Source organism: Lepeophtheirus salmonis, chromosome 2 (genome assembly GCF_016086655.4).
Source record: "Lepeophtheirus salmonis chromosome 2, UVic_Lsal_1.4, whole genome shotgun sequence".
NCBI classification, from domain to species: Eukaryota; Metazoa; Arthropoda; class Copepoda; order Siphonostomatoida; family Caligidae; genus Lepeophtheirus; species Lepeophtheirus salmonis.
The window spans coordinates 35,691,964-35,715,201 of NC_052132.2; the positions used below are offsets into that span (position 1 = coordinate 35,691,964).

Sequence of the window (23,238 nt, forward strand, 5' to 3'; positions counted from 1 at the left end):
TAAACAACCACCATATTTTCAGACTTTTGTTTGTAAAGGATTAGTACCTAGGTTTTTCAATTTGAAAATGATTTTGCGGGAGTTTGAATCTTGGTCGCTCTTACAAAGTTAATATACATTTTTTTATGTATGTTTATTATATTTCTATAAATTTCCTTTGTCAAATTGATTAATCAAAGTACTAGAACAACCTATTCCTAGTCTGTGCAACTCTTTCTAAAACAGAAAGGGGAATAAATGATATAAGATATATTCCAATATATGTATGACAACTCGATATTCAATGACAATTTTTTAATCATCGTTTAGCCCTTTATTTTAAATTATTAGTCTCTTCTTGAGATGTGTTTATTTTTTCTTCTCTCGAGCCGTTTATTAACTGCTTCTCGAGCTCTCACATTCTCCTCCATCATTTTTTGTAGGCTATTAATTTTTTAATTTTTTCTAATGTTGGTTATGTTATACGTGTTGAATCAAGTATATAATTCGAAATCTAAAAATATTTGAGTATGATATACAATAATTGATATGCTTGGATCAAGTTTTAACATACTTTTTGAAATTCTTCTGAATCTGCCTTATATTCTAACAATAAAAATAAAGAATCTGCAAAGCCTTTAGAACCGAATCTAAATTGATGTTTCTTAATGTTACTTCTTTCAGTTGAAAGAAGGGGGAAGCTGTATTTACGGCCATATTTACTAAACTAGATTGAAAAAAAGATATTCAAAAAATAAATATAATACGAGTAAAATAAAAACAGAATTAAAATCCACCTTTGCAATAGATTATTATCCTTTGAGCAAGACAAAGATGCAAGGTACACTTCATTTTTAGTCCACAAAAATTCCCCCCTTAGTACTCGTTATATCAACGTCAATTCTAAATCGGTATTATAAATTATTAAAATCAATTATCATCATCCAATAATTAAAAAATGTTTTGGTAATAATTTGTAAAAAGCTTTCATTAATCACTTATTTTCATTCGGATTGTCCTTTCACTGTTTAAACTTCTTGTTTGAATATCTAATATACTTGTCCAACCCAAATTGGTATGCAGTTTTTACATTTAGTACCCAGGAATAAACACGAGTATATGTTTTTTTACCTGGAGATACCCTATTTAACTCAAACAAACTTTTGATAAAATCCTAGAATTTAATAACACAAAAATGATGTAACAATCTAATGGTTGAATTAAAAAATCTACCTTTAATTCATCATCATTTTCAGGACTGAAAACTTTTGGAATCAATTTATTTACATGGTCAAAGAATACAGTTCTAACTAAATGATTATTTTCATTCTTTAAATATTGCGTTACTTTAAAGGCGTGAACTAGATAACTGATTTTAGCCTGTACGACGTTAAAAACATCGTCAATCATTTCCATTCTACTATATGGAGGAATAAGCGTATGATTAGTTATGAGTTGAAGAATAATACGCTCCCAATTTTCAGAGTCGTAGTTAACACGGTAATAGCCTGGAAATTATCATTTAAAGTTAAGGGTACATGTTTTTATACTTTGAGCTCATATCCAAATCCAACTTACCACTTTTAATAAGGTTAAATATAAGTGGATTCTTAGTATCATTTATTTTATTTTTCTACGAATATAAATATTGGAATAATTAATGAGCAAGCTTGAAGATTGAGAAGAAAATAAATGACGTTCATGCTCTTTGTTCGAGTACCAGAGCGGATGAAAATTGAACAACTAATGGATAAAGTTTTCTCCAAAAAGATGATAGCGAAATCGTTTTCCTCCGTCCTTTTTGAACTGATGATACACGAATTAACTTCTAATTTGTCCTCATCGATCTCTAAATTTCGAGCATGAATAGTGATTTTTTTCGAACCACCAATGAAACAAGTCATATTTAGAAAAACAATTCCAACTGATGGAATATATATTTATATTCATAAGCATTTGTTACAGTCAACTCATAATAAATGGGTTTCAAATGTCTTGGAAGTCTAAAATTATCAGAGGCCTGGGAGGAAAACATAAAGTAAGGTTTTAGAAAATATTTTGAATTCTTATAATAATTGAAAATCTAATTATGATAATAAAAATTGTGCAACTTCGTTCTAGACACTTTTAATTAATATCTATCTTTAAAATATACTTCAAATGTATGTGAATTGCAATTAGTAAATTAGTAAATAAATCGTTGAAATATCTTTTTAGACAATAAATTCCAGAACTGAATAATCTACCAAATTATCAATATCTTATTTGTTTTACGATTTGTCACTGATAACACTGACTATTATTTTCAAAATATATTTTATTGGATTTTTTTTTCATCACGTACATTTAATTAAATATAATTTACTTAAAACTCACTGCACAACCAAAAATATTTACCAAAAGGAAAATTTAATATACCAGTTAATACATAGACAAAAAAACCTCCGTACCGCATTTTGATTTAATTCAAAAAATTCACAAATCGAAATTCGCGAAGAAAATTGCAAAAAACTTTTTTGCATTAATTTTGCAAAAATAGTTAATAGTATTTATTGGAATTTTAAAAGAAACACAAAACTAGCAATATTTTTTTCGTGCTTGCAATAACAATACAGTAATGAAGAATAATGTTGTCAAAAAATAACAATCGATAACTGGTTCATTTTTGCAAATATTGCAAAAATTATGGTATAAAATGTTCTGGAAATTGAAAATTATCCAACTATTTATTGCGTCGGCATTTTTTTGAGCAAAAAGAATCGTCTCATGGCATTTTTCTTCAAAAACTGAAAATTCAAGTTTGATGAAAAATTATTGATAAATAACTCAACCCTCTATCTAGTCACTTTGAGCGAAAAAACCCGGTTTTTGGGTTTGGTTTTAGCATTAGCCCCCCTTATATGACCTCCTCTAAATTTGAAACCCCCGTCTTAGCCTGTCCAAGCTGAAAAGAGGGGCCCATGCAAAATTTCAACCTCCTAAGCAGTGTTAACTTCGTCAAGCCTGACGGGACGAAATCATTTCGTTAACGAAACTTTTTTTTCATGATTAAGACGAAAATCTAACAAAATCATGACGAAGACGAGAAGATGACGAAAATCTAACAAAAATCATGACGAAGACGAGACAAAGACAAAATCTGACAAAAGTCATTACAAAGACGAGACAAATAAGAAAATGACGAAGACGAAACTCTGACAAAGATGAAATTCTGAAGAAGTCTAAATTCTGCGGAAGACGAAACTCCGTCGAAGACGAAATAAAAGATAACTACGACGAAAAAATGGCGATGTCTGATGAAGATTATATTATGACACTGACGAAACTCTGACAAAAACTAATGACTTACGATTACGAACTCAAACTGATGGTTCGTGCAACATGCCCCCATGGTCTTACAACAAACTTATAATACAAAACTTTTCTTAAAGCGTATTAAATTCAATGAATAATTAAGTCTTTGTGCAATGTGTATGTATGTGTTACCGGCAATGTGCAAAATGCACGTCAGAGTGGGCAATGCGCAAAATTCCCATCAAAGCGAGCATTGTGCAAAATGCCCGTGAAATCTATAACATTTTCAATAGAGTGGTCAATGGTCATTTAAACTTCATTTATATTGTCAGGTGAAAGGATTGTGGGTAATTTGATTATTAAACAATTCAATGCTAAACAATTTGGTAGTTAAGGATTTGATTATGATACAATTTGATTGCTATCAATTTTATCCTCTGGTATATTTTCATTGAAATAGATATAGTATTCACATAATCAAACTATTGTATGGTAAGAAATTGTCGCGAGAGACTCAACTCTATTTTGCAAGATATACCTCGGCCAACATGTTGTACAGGTGGACAGTTGGTCCCTAAGAGGGATCAAAGCCATCACTATCCTTAGTATCAAGAACCCCTTCTAATATATTATAAAACAACCCGGTTGTACAAGTGAACCACTGGTCCAAAAAGAGTATCATTACCCACCACTTCCCTAAGCATCAAGTACCTCTTTTGATATCCTATAATACACACCACCCACGGGTGGTGCAAATATTGCAGGAATCCTAGAAAATATAAGATACCCTCAAATATTTTTCAAAGTTTGTACGTATTATGAGCGTTCTACGCGTTTTGATGATATTACGACAATTTTGCAAAAAAAAAAAAACTAATGGAAGTGAGAATGAGTAGTTGGCTACAACTAAACATTAGGCGGGCCACAATCCAGAGGTTGGGCATCCCTGCACTGGATTATTAAATTGCTTTCAATGAAATTGTACATTAATAAAATCCTTAATGAAATTGGTTGCAATAAATTGTGTAATAATCAAATTACCCACAATCATTTTACCTGACAATGTCAACGAACGTAAAATGACCACACTATTGGAAATTTTATAGATTGCCCGGGCATTTTACACATTGCCCACTCTAACAGGCATTTTGCAAAATGCCCGATTTTCCACATTTCCCGTAACATATGGATTTCATCAGCCCACAAGTTGTGCAATATATCAGTATGGCCCGGAGTAGGTTAATAACCCACCGTCAAATCCTTGTAATTGGCGAATGAACCCTTTATACGAGACTCCATTTACTTTTTCCAGCGGAACACGTTGTGGCCTCATAGCCCAACACTAATTCACTGTTTTTTGATATGGCCTCTAGAGTTTAACTAAAATTTTTACTTATATGATCAATTTGACTTCCTACTGTGTTAGCAAAGGCGTCAGTATCAAGAATGAGGGGCTCGTGCTTAGAAATGATTAAGAGTGATAACTATAAATTGCAAAATAGCATTTGTTATAAGATAATATTATGACGCAGACGAAACTATGACGAAGATGAAGGCTGACGAAAAGATAGCCAAAGTCTATTAGCTGACGAAGACGAGACGAGACAATACGTTAACGAGACGAAGACGAGACGAAACTGAAAATAGCTGACGAAGTTAACACTGCTCCTAAGTTCAATGGTGTGTGAACTATAAAGGATATCTACACACACATATATACACAATTTCTCTTTTAAATGTATACAGATTATAAGGGTCTAAAGAAGAGTGTCGTTTTTCATCATTTTTCAGACTAAAAATGGAAATATATGGAGTTCAAAACAAGATACAGAATCAATAAAAACATTTTATAATCATAAAAACAATTTTACATAAGTTTGATCTCTCCTACTTTTCAATTAGTGATTGTTTTAAGGGGGGAAAATGACCCTTAGTTATCCTGAGTTACTATAATTCCAAATATTTCAGAATTCATAAGACTGATATCAGTTCTGGATTCTGAGCTCATAGATAAATTCGATTATTGTCTTCAATTCATTTGTAACAAAATCCCCCCTCCTAATTGTTCCCTCATGTAATAGTAACTCATGGAATAAAGGCACTGAAAACAAGCACGGCAATAAAATTGATTTAACAACATCTTGTGATTGTATAGCTGAGGGATTTCCAACCTGTTTCACTTAAAAAAAGAATCATTATGGATATAGTAATTCCTGTTTATTTGTCAAGTCATATATGGTTATGAATATTTAATTAATTGCCTTATATGGGTTTGTCTTTCTACATAAAAAAATGATTCAACAACAAAAAAGTTATTTGAGGATTTTGTTCAAATTAGTGTTGTGTGTATAAAATTTGTACTCAAATAAATTAAATAAACTTCACATTTAATTTAGTCAGCTTGATTAGTATCACTAAACTGTATCAAAAGTGTTGAATTTCATGGTTCTTTCCTCATAATGATTTTTCTAATGCATTACAATTTCTAATGAAGTTTTTATCATTTCTAAAGAGACAAATACCAAGGTTTTGTAATGAACTGCCCATTTTCATTTTTGCTCATAAGGGGAAAAATCGATGCAATGGTACCACATCAAAAGGTTCCTTAACGACAATATCTATAAGAGTTATTTGTATAGTTGATAATATTGTAGAGAAAAACGCTTGCAGGAGAAGGGGTATCATTGGGGGAGAAAGACATATGGTATCATTGTTTAAAATACTGATATGATTCTCACTGATAATCACAGTTTGAAGTTCCAAGTTTAAAAATAAGGGTTAAATTAAATATAATCTACATACTAAAAAATAAACCATTATATCTTATGTTAAATATACAAAATTAAACAATTAGAATCATATAACTAATAACGACAATAAATTGTAAATACGGAATATTGAAATAATAGATTGATCCAAATATTATTTTCTTGGTCTGACATCGGAATTCAGTTAAATATGTCATAACATTAAGTTGCTAAACACAAGCAAGACGTGGAGTTTAATCAAAAAGATCATCACCCTTTTTTCCTTATGTGGAAGTTGCTATATACAATAGTGCACATGATAGATATATCTCAACGGATGAGATCCAAATAATTATTAATAATAAAGTAAATGTCAAAATCATAAAATTAGACAATAAATATACTAATAAAAAAATGTTAGAATTAAATCCATCATAAAGATTTAGTGCAAAAGCTAATTATATAGTAATGTCCGGCGATGTTACTCCTTATTAAGGGCATCAAAAAAGACTTATAGACCCCCCCGTTATTCATGCTTGAATTACAGCATACTATTATCATGAAGGATACGCACAATTGCTAATTATAATGCTACACCCAATGTAACTACCCCCGTTGTTGTGACCATTTAAGCAGTTGTTTTTTGCCTTATATGAGTTTTCTGAACACCTCTTCTTGGAGCCCATCAACCATAGCTAAGCCTTAAGTGATAAAAAAGTAATATTTATTGACTATGTAGTATTAGAAAAACCTAATGATCATACCCAAGTCTTGAAGTGAAGAAACTAATGCCAGACAAAGTAGTTGCGAACCATCCAAAGCTACTACTCCCCTTGTTGTGACCATTTAAGCACTTGTTTTTGCCATTTAATGAGTTGTGTATTATAATTCTTGATAATTTTAGCTAAAATAGAATGATATTTTATGATTAGATCTTTAAAAAGTTCCATTTCGTAATTTGATGTGGATGACTCTAAACATGCTGAAAATTATCTTAACTTCACAATTTACAATGGGAGTATTTCTAAAAATGACATCATTACCAACATCCTCCATTAATTAATGGTGGTTCCTCGGGAAGGGAAGAATTTACCCGTGTATTTCTCCATAAATTTTTTGAACGTAGGATAATTAGCAATGGATAAGGTTATATTACATGCAATAAGCATCTTTGTGGGATCAAAGTTAAAGTCTGACTTGATGTATCTATCGTTAACTTGATTTTATAGCTGAATATCCATACTCTTGATATGAGATGAGGATAATGAGTGGCGTGTAATTCTAGACAGGGGACTAAAGGTACAATTATATCTATAAATCCGACAAATCATCTGTTTCTCATCCGGTAAGTATTTTCCAAATTCCTGGGCCTCCATTTTCAGAAATCCAGACTGAAGGCGATGTTATTTTAGGCATTTTATTCAGTTCTCTATCGACTATCAGCATCTAATATAATATTAATATTGAATGATAAAGGTGGGAATGATAATGTTCTTGATAGAAGAATATTATAGTTAAATTATTTAATCAATGATGCCATAAGTATTTCTTCTCTTCTCCTCGCACGCTTTTGTATTCTTAACAAAATTATCAACCTTAGTTATTTGTAGATTTGGTTATTTCTGATTGAGGTTTTATGAAAAAAAATAGTATAGGAATTGGAAATTAGTTGATGAAATTGAATAATGAAGTAGCGAATTTGGAAAGAAGAAGGATACAAACAAAGGAGATAATTATTTTAAACTATTTATTATTTACATTCACAAAAAGTTTATTAAAATAGAGACTTGATGTAACAGAGTATTAAACTTGAACGGCAAATTTACTCAACAATTACTCAACTTATTTTTATATATAGATAACTTCTACTTAAGAGTGGGTATATATAATATTTATATACTTTAAAAAGTTGAGTTCTTTTTAATTTGATAAGTTTTATAATTAATTGTGTATATAAATTTAATTGTTTTACATCTACTCATTTTTTTAAATTCTGATATGTAATACCTCTTCCGACAGCGAGCATATATTCACAAATCTGATCACAATGCTTGAGCACTCTTATAAAATCATTCATTCCAATATAAATTAATTTTCTTTTTGAAAAATTTGCTCATAATTTCAAACATGTGTTTGACTTTGTAGGGTTCAGAGTATCTGATAACCAAGTAGAACCCTTACTCGATTTTTTGAATTGATTAGTTCATTTTCAACTCCTAAGTCGATTACTGATGTTCGGTCATTGTTTGGATTAGTTAACCAAGTGTTTCATTATGAACGTATGAAAGACATAATGGAACCATTCAAACCATGACTTAGTACTGAAAGATTATTTTCATGCAGTAAAACTCTTAATGAGGTTTTTTGATTGCAAAGGAGATGATCATACATAAAATAGAAGATGGAGTTCGTATTTTTGACCCAAAAAAGCTGCATCAACGAACAGACTGGTCCAATTGAGGACTGGGATACTATCTGAGTCAAAAACATTATCAGTGTCATTCTCGAATGTCAAAGGATTTCTTTGAGGAATGGAAAATTACACTTATAGGATCAAGATTTGAATCTGATACCGAAATACGATACACACTGGTAGAAGTATAAATGTTGGGACCAGCATGGGATTCAGTCGCTGACGAAATGTCAATAAATCTAATGGAAAGTAGAGTTGATGAGACTGCCGAAGAAGGGGAGGAGTTGTTGATGGCGTTGAAGGTATGAATCTGAGCTGGGAAGAATCACCTGCAAAAAAAATTGCAGATGCAACGAGACAGAATGTTGTTTTTTCAGACACTGCACATAATGATGGAGGATGGAGTTCTGAAAGACAATCTGCTCAAGGAGATAGAGGAATACCTATTTCGAAGTCTTTGTATCAAATGCGTGGCGTGCTTATGTACCAGGAAAAAAGTGATCGTATCAGAACCATTTTGCAAGGAAGTCTTGAAGATATTGAACGCGGCTGATCAGGGCATCTCAACAATGATAAATCATGCGGTATCATGTGTGTTTTGCCCAGATATTACAAACAACATTAAGCGTAATAGTGACTTATGTAAGTCATCCAACTCAATTGCTCTTTCACAACCTAGATGGCCACCTATACTTCCGAATATACCAGGTACACTATTGGAAGTCATTTTTTCCGACTTTTGTGACATCGGAGGTTGCAGGTAACTTGTGGTCGCAGATAGATTGTCAGGAGGAACAGAGGTGTCAGATTCATCTGATTGATAATGAGTAAAGGGATTCTTGGCAAGCTTGAGGAGCTTCTATGCAACATTTGGGGTTCCTGAAGAAATCTCAACCTACAAGGGGCCGAAACTTGCATCCTATGAAACGGCAGAATTGAAAAAAAATGGCGAATCACCAATGGTGATCTCACTCATGGTGAGAGCGAGGGCAAGAAGGTTTTATGAAGACTTAGTGGTGGTATCTAAGAGAAGGGAATCCTTGAGAATACATGTCTTGTGATTACCCAGAACCAGCACGGATCTCAGCTAACTAGATGGGATAAGTTGGATAAAGTAGTAAAAGTTGGAAGGCATGCTCAATATAAATACAATAATGGTAGATGGTTCTCGACGCTTCAATAAAAGGGACAACCGTTTTCTGATGCAACTCGACGACCCATCAAGGGAATGAGGGGATGAGAATAAGGGAATAAATTTTGAATCACAAAGTGATCGAACAAACGGTTGGCAACGCCGATACAACACAGAATACCTTGAAGGTATTTGATAAATAGAAGAAAAAAATTTATGAACCTGACACTGGAATATACCTAAGCCAGGGTGAAAGCATGTGCTAGTTTATAAAAATAAATTTTTAGTGTCTTAAAATATCAAGGCAGGGATGAAGAATTGCATGACTTTATTTTGATGCCTTACAGGTTATTTGATTGAGAATAAATCCTGATGGGAGATGAATTATGTTTTAAAAGAGACTCCATGTGCAGGCTTTGTTACATAATTATATGCTTTATAATTATTAACTGGATTGATTATTTAATTAATGACAAGTGATATTTAATTGAAAAACTCTTTCAGCATGTAATTACCTTGTAATATATTGGTTCTTCAAGAAGATTTTTATTTCGATACTAATGAGAATAAAAAATTATTATTCATGTCAATACAAAGCTGTAACGGTCATAGTTTGAACGTTTTGTCTTCATAATTATTATTTTTAAATGTATTCAATACTTAATTATCAATTGAAGTGTTGATGTTGGTTCACTTCTATACTTCTTTAGCACAGAGAAATGATCCCTTTTTATTAGTAGTATTGTACTTTTCTAATTTTACCAATGTTACTAGAACAAGATTAAGCAACAAGAAAATAGCCGGGCCAGCACAGCAGATTTATTAAATAAATATATTTATATTTCTGGTGACGTCATTGGGACGAGTCTTGGTTATTGATGCTACATACATCTGAAAAGTAAAATTTAAATAAATGATATCATTATCATAGAAGTGATTACTCTATATTTCTTAATCGATATTTTACATAATACAATGCCAAAAGTAAGTTTTTCAATTTAATAAATTATCCAACACCAAGGATCAAAATCCTGAGCACAAATTCTGGCTTCATCAGAATTGAATTCCTTTTTTCTTCGACAAGCCAAAATCCAAGCTTTTCTTCTTGCAAGATCTTTCGAGAATAGGTGGTATCAAATCCCTCTTGGGTTTTTACATATAGCCACTGCACAGACTCTTTTGGTTTTAGTTACCTAATTTATGAAGTTTCAAAACTTACTTTTGGGATTTTATTTAGCTAAACATCGCATAAGAAATATTGAGTAACGACAAATTTTTATTTTTAAAATTTATGTAGTATTAATAACCAAGACTCTTCCCAATGACGTCACCCGAAATAGAGAAATATTTATTTAATGTATCTATATCTTATTTACTGTGCATGCCCAGCCATTTTCCTGTAGCCTAACCTTGTTCTAATAACATTGAATTTTACTACATAAGAAGAGCAATAGTATTAACAGAAGAGGAAAGTGAAGCCACCTTATGGCAGTATGAGCAATAAGGAGTATCACAACAACCAAAAAATGAGCCATCAGGGGAAAAGTAAGGCCTTGTATGTTAATGAATTTTCCGGGGACACGACCCCCTCTTCTTTTTTTTTTTTGTCTGGAAAGGCTAACATAAGAATAAAATAAAAATTACTATGAAGTAATTTTTTTTGTCATAAAAAAAGTTTTAGCTATTTAAACAAAATACTTATTGTTTTTGTAATATATTCTTAAAGTTAAATCTGTCACATCAGAGCACGATAAACGTTGAACGATAAACTTTTAAGGAATTTAAAATAACATATTGGCTGAACGTTCTCCTTGTTATAAGTAGTTTCTATCTTTTTTCGACTATTGTCTTACGAAGCAGAGGAAACGCAATGTTTATTGTGCTATAGAAGCAACGGATTTAATTTTTGGAATATATTACAAAAAAAAAAAAAAGTATTTTTGTGCCATAGATACAGTTTTTAAATTTATGACAAAAAAAAAAGTTTACATAATAAAAACTGTATTTTTAACTTCATACATAGACATTTCCAAACAAAAATAGAGGTCGGGTGTCAAATTTATTTTAATCAAGAGTTTTTTATTTACATGTACCAATTTTTTAGATGTATAAACGTGTGAAAGCTAATTATTTTGTTTCCGTGATACCCCTTAATCCCTTCAGTCCCCTCGTACAATATATTAATTGACTTTATCTCTTGAGACAGCGTTAAGTATGTCTGCATCTTCTTCTTCTCGTTCCACTTAGAGTGATTATTTACCAATATCTCCTAAATATCTCCTGGAAAAAAAAAAAAACTATTTTAATTTATTGTCCAGCGTATTGGACTCTCTGACTTAGGATTAGTATTTTGATTATGTGCAATAGGTTGGATGTTGTGGCATATAAGAGTATTTAGTATTTGCTCTCCCATATATTGAACATAAGGACTCAATTTCTTTTATTATTTCATTTTTGGTCCGATAACTTGAACATAATGACGATTGGACGATCGTGCACATGGGAACTTCGTGCAATTTTTCACATGATTTAGACGGCAGTATCTAATTGCTTGGTGGAATACAGAAAAAAAAGCCCTTCTTCTTGGGATTGTATATTAACAAGAAAATTAACTAATAACCGGTAGTTTATCAACTGCAAAATAATCTGTAATCGACCAAATTGCTTATCGATGCATCCCTATTTAATATCCAGGAAAAAAAACTTATAATAAAAACCTTTTCTCAAGCATTATTTAATATAACTTTATTACACTCTTTTCAATGGACTATTAAACTAAAATGAAATTAATTAGGAATGAAAGATCATATGACGAATGCTTATAAAGTTGTCCGCAAATATTATTTTGCTATATAAAATTTTCCTTAGATAATTTTTAATCCATTTATCATCAAGAAGTCACTGATTCAACTATTAATATCCAATTATGTTTTTTGGGAAATTTGTATCATTCCTCATCGAAGTATCAGCTATTTTATTTCTTTTCCATTGGGAAGGTAAATTTAAATTAATAGATTATGTTAAATGTAATAGATTGCAAATGTACATATAATTCCTTTAGAATCAGGGTGTTGAATAAGAAACTATACAAAATGTCGCCAAACGCGGTTGCTAACTTGAGTTGACTCCTTGTCATCTTAATATCGTTTTACCCAGGCCAAATGTCGCATTTATGATACGACAGATGACGTACATTTATCATTTTACCTCTTTACGAATACAATTTTGTCTTCCATTCTCAGAAATCACCCTGTACATTTAATTAAACTGATGAATTCATCATGAAAGTTACATAGTTAGTTATCCAATAATATGTCATTATACTTGATGGCCGCTGCAGTCAATGAAGTTATCGCTTAGCCAACATATTTTGACAAATATTGATCACATGATCTTCTTTTCACCATTAATTACAAATGACATTTTCTTGAAGAAAATAATATTTTGAGTCAAGGGAGGCGTGTTGTAGTATATCCCTCTGGGTCCCATTTCAAACGCCCTTGTTTGGAATTTTGAATTTTTTTTATGCAATACTTTGTTTCCGACTTATAAGCTCATCATAACTTATTTGCACCTTTAAGCTTATATTTCTTAATACTCTTTCAGTCAAAGGTACTAACCTCGTACATCCAAATGTATCTATTATTTGGATTGGAAGTCTTGGAGAAGAGAGTGTACCACCAATGCAAATTAACTTTATTGATAAATCGACACTACATAACGTGAACTTAGAAAGACGAAGTCCATTTGGTAAAATATCTTCAACAAGTGAAATTTGTAGCTTTCAGGGAGGTGTTGAGGGACATGAAAAGTCTAGTGTAACCGTCTCAGGATGTCCATATGAAGATTTTCAAGTAAGACTCTCTGAATTATTTAGACTTCCATAGATCAAAAACTATCAATTAAAGATCTATAACTTTTTTGCATTTATCTTTTATTATTTTTCCAAAAAATCAAATTAACTAAAAAAAGTTATGTCCATATCCAACATGTGTTCGAATTAAAAAGTTATGAGCCTCTAATAATTTTTTCCCATATTTTCCCCATCAATATGACTAGTTGACACAATAGATATGCTGGCTGTAAGGCGTGAAATGTTTCGAAATTAAATAATTAACTCAATTATTTGACTAATTTAAATATTTTATAGGCAGAAAAAGTTGAGAAATTAAATATGAATTAGTCTATTAGATTACTTACATTTAATCAATAAATTGGATATGATATTGATTGAATTTTACTGCCTCTAAAATAGTGATTACTTATTAGAATATGTCGAATAATCGATTGATTTTGAAATATTTTCATGAAACCTTACATTGTTAATTATTAAATATTCTAAATGAAAATTAAACTTAAAAGTATAAACCAAAATAGAACTTTTTTTAATAATAATATATCTATTGAGGTTGTAATACAGAGTGATCCATTAAAATAGGAACACTTTTAATATTAAACTTCAACAAGATATAATTTATTAATTTACAATAGAATCTCTACAAAATTAACTCTAGAAATAGATGTGTGTCTGGGCTCTCTTAATAATTAATATAGCCACTCTTAGCGGAAACGATGACTACCAGGTGGCGGCGGAAGGCCTGGCACCCACTGCAGATGTAGTCCTCTGTCATGGCGTCCCTAAGCTGGCTAAAAGTGCCTTTGAGTACCTCGGTTTTGGATGAAGAATACTGCAGGCCCCCTCAACATGCACCCAAAAGGTGTAGTCGAGGAGGTTGGTATCAGGGCTGTAGACGGTGGTCCTAGAGACAGCCAACTACTTCGTCGATCAGGTTACAGTGTATTTTTATCGACTTGTACGTAGAGAGCTCAGGTTTGGTTTTTTTTTTTTTAATTAATTGTGTATGCTTTAATATATTGAAAATTGAAATAATTTCAATAGCTCAAACTTCATTAATTATTGAATTGTTAAGTCTTCAGACTTTAATGGATCAGCTAGTATGCTTTTAATAAAATATTATATAACAAAATTATTATAAATGTTTATCCACAATTTTTAAAATGAATTAAAGTATATGACAATGATAGTCTAGGAGTACTTTTAAGATACATCGCGTTTGGTATGATGTACTTATTTGGCTAACTATTGACTGATTTCGGGCCCCTTTTCTCTGTTTCTTTTTGGAGGACATGTTATGTGAAACAATAGAGATAACGACGTGGGAAATAACCGGGGAGTGAGGATATGTCTTATTCTGTGTAGAACATGTGCTATTTGTATATAATTTATTTATTTAAAAATATTCTATAGTCTACAAAGTTGATTATTTTTTCTCCAACTAATAAATATTTTAGATTATGAATTCATAGTGTTAAAGAAAGATTCATTTGTTTCACTCATGGTGTTCCTCGGGCCAAGGAGGGACCGGAAAATCACATTGACGATGGTCAATATTATTTTTTCTTCATTTTTAGAACCCTTCGGTGCCCTTCTTCAATTTTTGTCAAAAATGCCAAATCGAAATTAGCAAAGAAAATTGCAAAAAAATGTTTGGTACTGATATTGCAAAATAAAAGTAGAGTATAACATTTATTGGCATTGGAAAGAGAAAAACAAACCTACAAAGATTTTTTTCGTACTTGGAAGACCAAAAAAATTATGGAAAATACTCTGTTGAATAAATAACTGGTTCATTTTTGTAAACATTGCAAAATATTTTATCAAATTCACCTAAAATTGGAAATTATTGAAATGAAAAGTTTTTGATTTAATTTCCAAATGCATCTTTTTGTGGCATATTTTCTTAAAAATTCCTAGACAAATTTATACAAACTTAATATTATCTACGAATCCAATATTCCATTAGAAGTCCCTTTTTTGCACCTGAAAAAAAAAATGCAATTTTCACTGATTTCTTTTTTGCCCATAACTTTTTTGATTTTGAATAAGTTTTGAAAACATCTTTATAAGTATATTTGTTTTTTGATACGCCAGTCCCGTTTTGATTTATAAGTGAACCAAATATCTAGTCTTCTAAAGCTTAAAAACACAATTTTTGTGTTTGATTTATAATAAACCCCTCATATGTCTCCGCACCCCCGAAAATCGGCACCCCCGTCTTAGCCTGACCAGTTTCAAAAGAGGCACCCATACAACGTTTCAGCCTCCATACTTAAGGGTGTGGGCACCCATAAAGGACACACACATGCACAAACTCTATTATATATATATGTATACAGATATGTCTCAAGTTCAAAGAGCAAATATAGTTTTTATAATAGTAAAATACTTGTTTTAGGATTTGAAGGGATATAGGGGGTTAAATGTGTGGACCTGTAAAGTTGTCAATTAACTATAATATGAGGTGGTTGTAAGAAGAAAAAGGACTGTTTCGGACTCGTCATTAGAGACAGTTTTTTGTGAATAAAAAATATACAATTTAATTATTTAAAATTGGGAAAAAGTGGGTACAATAGGTAATAGCAGTAGACTTTGAATATTCATTTTCATATATCCATAATTCATAAATTCCATGTATAACTTATTTCAATGGGTATTCTGCTAGTTAAACAATAAGTCTTCTCATCTCTAGGTGATAATCCATGTAAAAGGTCAAAAACCAATCATAGCCACTGTTTCAAATGGAGTGACATATTTACCAAAAATAATTGAGCGGAGCTCCAAAGATGTTTTGGTCAAGGACGCTAACGACACAGACCATTTATCAAACGGAGCAGGTTATGGAAAAAGAGAGCTTCCTAAGAAGCTGTAGTATGAGAATGTTTGATAATTACTTATGTAACATTTAAAATTGATGTACTTTTGTTTTAGCATAAGATTAGCGGTTGCTATTGATGAAACGTTCAAAGAGTACTTTGATAATGACATTGAAAAAGCGGCAAAGATTATCAATCAAATTATGCTCCACACTGAAGGATTGTTTCATGATGAATCTCTAGGTGGGTTTTTGTATTTTAAAATGTTGATTTTAGACTCAAATAGTTATGATACAATACTGGTTTTTTAAGATGGTAGTATTTTAAGCAATATTGTATTATTACGCTTATAGGAGCCGACATAACATTTCAAGAAATGACACTCTACGATCATAGTGAGGTATCCAGTGTTGGAGCAGCGTCAGAGGATCACCTTGGGGTCCTAGGACCTTATGCTGAAGAATATAATAAGGAACAGTTTTTCAGTCATTTTGTTCTATTTTCATATGATGCAAGTGGGGATGAGGTCGTTGGGATGTCATATATTGGAAAGATTTGTTCTGAAGATGCAAGCTCCAGGATTTCAATCGCGGAGTATGATCAATCCCCAGTTCATACGGCTATGGTAAATATGGTTCTTAATCAAATTAGACAAAATAAGTACATCTTTTCTGGTAGATCTTTGCTCATGAGTTAGGACATAATCTAGGACTTGCTCATGACGCGGGAATTTGCGTTGGGATCATGTATCCACTTATTATAGGAGCTGACGCATGGTCGAATTGTAGTAAACTTCAATTAAAAGGATATTACAACAAAGTACTCAACAAAATTCCATTTTTTTGTTTGGAGGAAGGAAGTGGTGAGTTGAATGCTTCAAAGTGAATTTAAAACATGTTATATAATAAAGCCATTACGCTTAGGAACGTGGAGCGATTGGTCTAAATGGTCTGGTTGTGGTGAGGACTGCAAAAGATCCAGGAAAAGAAAGTGCGATAAGAATATTTGCGACGGGATTATGACTGAGAAACAGTCATGCCACCCTTGTGGTACGTTTACTCCGAATAGAAGTGTGAAAATACCTAGAATCCCGGCGAGCATTTATTATTTAAAAAAAAAAAAAAAGTTTATCTTGGTTACTTTTAAAATATCCTCTCTATTTTGAACATTCAAAGAGATTAGCAGGCGCGGAACAAAAAAGTGATCGCTGTGAGCAGATATGTGTCTAACTAAAAGTTACCATATTTGTATTACAATGTATTTAAGCACAGAAGGATTCCAAGAATTTTGAGATCTTTACTAATGGCTAAAAATTATTAGGGGCATGGGCTTGAACTCAAGTTCGTATTTTGAAGACTTGAGAATTGACATGCTCTCAAAATCCAAGATCTGAGACTTGTATTTCAATTTTTTGACTCGATATAAATGCACTTTAATTTATCTTTTATAAGCAAAAATTATTTGTCAATATTAACAATATGCTACTTAGCAAGTGAGAGTTAATTGTGGGTCATTTCTTTTAATTTATTAAATCTAATTTATACTGGACTAGAATAGATGAAAATATTTACATTTATATTGAGTAGTTAGTATGATCTAGAGACTCAACTCGAGATTCAATACCAAAAACTTTGGCTCTACTTTGCCTTTCAAAATAGCGACTATTTATCACCTCTGAAAATTACATTTCACTTAATATTTATTAGTAATGGTTTTATTTATAAAAATACCTTTGCATTTCAGGTGAAATAGCGGAACTAGGTAAGAATATAGAGTTCATAAGATCTGGAAAATCCTTTAAATAATTAGTTCAATAAAACTATTTATAACATTTCAGAGGAATACATCAGCCCAACGAAAAAGTCAAGTATGTTAAGTCAAAGTATATCAATTATATTTTAAACAAGGGTTTACGAAATGTGAGAAAGCAAACCACTTTTGTCAAATAACATTAATCAACCAATTTTCGACTTTTTTTCTCTTGTATTGAGATCGTGTGCTCTTAATTGCTTTACCCTTGGAAATACAAAAATTTCTGTTTTTGTGGCCCACAGAGTCCTTTAAAAAAATGTACATCTTTAGTGTTATTTTTCACTTTTTGAAAGATATATATATATAAATCAAGCCTAAAATATATTTTGTACGTAAATGTTTCTAAATTCAAAAATGATTCTAATAATTTCCGAACCTTTTAGAATTGGAGAAATTATCTTGTATGTAAATAAAAAAAAGACCAAAAATGAACTTTGTCTGTAGAAATCTAATAAATTTCGCATTTTTGATCACAATAATATAATCATTGTTCTTGTAAAGTAAATACATAAACTTTATTTAAAAAAAAGTTAATATTTTAAAAGTTATTTAAAATTGGTTGCGCGAAAAATATATTTGTATATTTATTAAGCTATCAAGGTTTGTTCATACTATATGAAATGTTTCTCTCTCTAAGCCACAAAGGTAAAAATTTAGTATGTAAATATCTAATTCCTTTTTTTCTTGAGGTAAAACAATAAGGGGCACACCACCTCAATCCACATGCAAAAAATTGTTGACTAGTGTAATTGATGAATTGCCAATGGGCACCAAAACAAAACAGGCAAGTGGTAATGGTCCCACCCAATTAAAGGAAGACAAATGTACAGTAACAATGAAAAGTTTCTCGATTGTGTTGACATCAATATATGACGTCATTTTTTTTTGTTTTGGCCATTTAATACAGCATCATTATTTCAAAAAAATATTTTTCTCCTTTGGTTGGTTTATAATCATACTTTCTGGTTTGGCGCCTCTATGAAGCAATCTCATGCCCACCAGGTTCAAAGCATCTAAACTAAACCCATTTGCAATTACCATGATAAAAATATGTATAATCCTTTTCTTTCTCTTTTTTTCAAAATCCCTAATTTAAGTCAATATCAGGAAAACTTCAACAGAAAAACCTGACTACAGACCTGTTAGTGAAGTCAAAAACATGCGTGAAAGCGATGTTGATCGTCTTATTGATCATTTATTCGGTAGAAATATCAGTCCGACCATGCGAAGAATTCTAAGAGCAAAGTTTAAATTAGGTATTCCAATTTTGGCAAAACATCTTTATTTTTTTATTGATATATTGAGCTAAATAGATATGCATAGATTAATCCTCAACTGATTATTAATCGGCAAATGATGTTAGTTATGTTTTGTTTGTAAATTATCTATTACAGGGTAAGGACTTTTGCTTTAAAGATAATTTTTTAATATTATAAGACACTGTTCAAATTCCCAAATGTAAAAAAATAGCACGATAAAAAAATGCTTAAGATTTACAACTTTAACGATAAATACTAAAATAGCAACATTATTATAAACAAATAAAACATGAACATTTATTAATTTAATTTGTAATTAAAGAAGATACTATTCAAAAGAATAGTCCAAGGATAAGGCCACACGTAACCTCCTCTTCCGATAACTAGAAAGTTAGTAATTGAGGCAGTGTGCAATAGAGTGGTTTTATTTTCAACTTTTGTGGAATTTTAATTACAGCAAGTACGGAAAAGTTGTTCTATAGTAAGAAAGTTATCTATGCAAAATCGTATTGCCCTACGTTATTATCGTTACGTCACACAGCTCGATCAAATTATGAAAAAAGGCGAAAACTCTCAAATTAGTGAATATGCTCATATATACTAAGTAGATATTTTTAATTATTTTTCATCAAATGATTTTCATATAGATACATTTTTTTTACGTATATAAAATGTTAAAAAAAAATTCGTAAATTATTTTATGAAACAAAAAAGAAAAAAAGTTTGGAAAATTTAATGATCCGCGTATAGCACACATCCTTTTTTACATTTTCGGAAAGAAAACACTAAAAATGTCTGATGTTATTTTCTCTTTTTGCTCTACTAAGTAGCTTTAGAAAAAACTTAATGAAAGTTTTTATAGGTTAGAATAATGTCTATCATAAGCAATTAATTCAAAATAATGATTAATGATGTATTTTAATATTTATGGACGAAATAAATAACTTTTATCACCATTCCAGCTTTGAACTTGATTTGCTATGCTGCCTAAAGATGATATGGTAGAGCAATGAAATGAAAATGTTATTTTCTAACCTAATGACAACTTTTTCGAACTAGCCGTAATCGAAATAGGAAAAAGATGAAAAACAAACCACACAACTGTGCATGGCTAGGACAGTTCGCTGATACTGATTTTTTTATAATTTTACAAGCATTAATGCCATTTATTGAGTGGGTTTTAACTGTATTTACTAGAAAATTAATAAATAGAGCCAGTCGATTAATTAGTAATTGGCCAAATCGATGATCTGTGCATCCCTAATGCTAAATATATTTTCCAAAAATATCATTCAAGGAAAAAATCTTACAATAAAAAATATTTTTCTCATTGTCTAGTGAATGGACTCTTACGATAATTTTATATAAACAAAAATGAAGAGGCAATATCCAAGAAAGGAAGGCTTATTTTTTAAATGTCTACAATCTAACTTAATATACTTTTTATTCATATTGTTAATTACAAATAAAAAATAAATGACGTATAAATGAATTAAATAAATGAATATCTGCAATCACTATTTTTGCAAAAAATTATTAAATTATTATTTTATTTTTTAAACAAAATTCGGGATCCTTTCATTTGTTTTAAATGATTTCTTTACATATAAATGTTTTCTCCATCAAGAACAAGGTATGTTAGCAGTGAAGGTCCCACTGCTACCTTGGTTATAGTGGCTTAAGGACGGCCGTGACTAAAATGATCTGTATAAAAGATAAAAACGATAGTTAGTAGGTAGCATTCACCAATTGCTTCTTAAAAACCCTCCAAAATAAAATAAGATCTTAAACAACCACGATTTTAATGTACTTTTTTGTCAGCTGTTGATTTTTTTACCGACGTAAGACCACTTCCATTATTCACGACTCATTTATTTCTTCAATTATTTTTAATACAATCAGAATGCTATTAACCAAGGTCCACGGAGTCAATTTGGTTGAAGAATACTTTTTGGGGGATAGGATCTTGAGGCTGCAATGAATTAATATATTACTAACTTTTTAAAGTTCATGAATTCCCTAGAGAAGAATGGGTGTACTTTTGCGTTTGGAGGCTTGTCCCAAGAAATTATACAAACTTTTCAAATGTTACATCCTTCCATGTTATTATTAGACTTTTTAGTTTCATTCGTAAAAAATAACTTAAGTAGATTTTGACGTTTCCTGAATATTAAAATTTAATTTTGAACTATTCTGCTTTAATTATTCTCGTTGAATATTTATATATATCTTTGAACACTTTTTTAAAAGAAGATAGAGTAGGTTTTTCCGGCGTTGCCTAGACATTAAGAAATTAAAATTTATTTCTTAACCTCTCTCCTTCATATAAAAGAAAGAATAAAGAATTATTCTCCTTGCATGTTTTATGTATCTTTGCACACTTTTTTTAAAGGAGATTATAATGTTTTAAGAAGAAAAAATATTCAAGTGAAACTGTCGTTCGCTCTTCTTTGATATTATTCTCAAAAATCCTTTGTTTTATTCTCTTTTTTTTTTCTTCTGTTAACCTCAAAATCTCTTTTTTTTTTAAATTGAGCAAGATTCATACCAACATACAACAAGAAAAGTTCTTAGAATTTTAATATCTTTATAATTTTGTTTTATAAAATAGTCGTTCGTTTGTCCGAAAATTCGTTTTTAGAAAAATGTTTTTTAATCCTGCCATGGCCTTAAAGATGTTACCAAAATCGTTTCTAGAGCCTCAAAGACCTACATGAAAAGTTTATGCGAAATCCCATAATTATTTTGCCGCGATTGTCAGACCAACATACCCACATTATATTTATAAATTATATTTTTTCCAAATTTTCTATAACCTATTGTCATTTAAACACTCCTATCTATATTTTGATACAAAAGTTAGTTATTTTTAAGGATACAGTTTTATGTAGAAGTCCAATTAAAAAATAGGAAATCACGTCAATTTTGTAATATGAATAATTTATCATGTTTGATTGTATATAGAGGGAAAATCAAGTTTTTAATCCAATTTTATTTTATTTTAAGCATAACACTTATATTGTTAACATAGCAATATATATTAATTTCAATTGACATATATTTGCCCCCGTTTGACCCTGCGTAAAAAAAACGTAAATTTGGAGTGACCTAATTTATATCGGAAGAAAATTATGATAGCTCCTAAAATTTTATATACTGAATTAGTCTATAGACAAAGTTCTCCCTAATTTTTTCCTTTGAGTTTTAAGAATTTTGATTTGTTTTATGTTCTCTCTAAATATTTTTTAAACGCCATGCCCCAAAAAAATATACAGTCAATAATATAAACTTGATCAAACTTATATGATTTGATAGCACATAGTATGGATTAGATTTAAGGACTTAAAAACAATTATAATATTTGAAACTGAAGAGTTATGATCCGAAAACTAAATCCCACTATACCTCCATCGCAAGAAAAATCAATAATATAACATCATACTTAATTTCCTTTAACAAACAAGTGTTTTCCTAAATTTGTTTAATGATCTTGGATTGCAAATTATGTCGTCTCTCAGAGTTACCATATTTTTTATGTATTATTTTCTCAGACGTAGTTATTAAACTCACCTGGATTACAGCAATTCGTACATTCCTATACATTTATATCATTGATCTTTACATTGGATTATTTTGAGGGGATTAACTGACAAAAATATTCTAGTAACAACACTGGTTTTGCCTTTGCTTCAAAGCTCTGCTCATATTAACACCGATTGTGACCACAGTTGTATAAAATTTGCTAAAGAGGCTCAACAGAAAAGGTGACAACCATATCAATAGGGGAACGTTAAGTTCTAATCTACCAACAGATTTTGGGAACTTTTTTTTCTTTTTCTTTTTGAAGGAAATGTTGCAAGATACGAGTACAATATACATAGCACAAATCAAGTATACAAAATTAAATAATATTTTATATATTTTTAT

At 30.7% G+C, this 23,238-nt stretch overlaps 1 protein-coding gene across 1 annotated transcript; it reads left to right on the forward strand.

The window, feature by feature from the left end:
* Nucleotides 1–12,405: 12,405 nt before the first annotated feature.
* Nucleotides 12,406–20,829, forward strand: LOC121113833 (zinc metalloproteinase/disintegrin). The gene is made up of 11 exons (XM_040707702.2): nt 12,406–12,561; nt 13,172–13,419; nt 16,117–16,295; nt 16,356–16,483; nt 16,594–16,865; nt 16,919–17,102; nt 17,164–17,289; nt 17,984–18,001; nt 18,078–18,107; nt 19,150–19,308; nt 20,650–20,829. Exons 1-11 carry the CDS (start codon nt 12,492–12,494, stop codon nt 20,667–20,669), a joined length of 1,434 nt encoding a protein of 477 aa, XP_040563636.1. The 5' UTR covers nt 12,406–12,491; the 3' UTR covers nt 20,670–20,829.
* Nucleotides 20,830–23,238: the final 2,409 nt, after the last annotated feature.

Coding starts and splice junctions, on each gene's coding strand:
- LOC121113833 (XM_040707702.2), top strand. CDS start 12,492: ATGTTTTTTGGGAAATTTGTATCATTCCTCATCGAAGTATCAGCTATT. Junction 16,296..16,355: donor GAGCTTCCTAAGAAGCTGTA/GTATGAGAATGT, acceptor CTTTTGTTTTAG/CATAAGATTAGCGGTTGCTA. Junction 17,103..17,163: donor TTGTTTGGAGGAAGGAAGTG/GTGAGTTGAATG, acceptor CATTACGCTTAG/GAACGTGGAGCGATTGGTCT.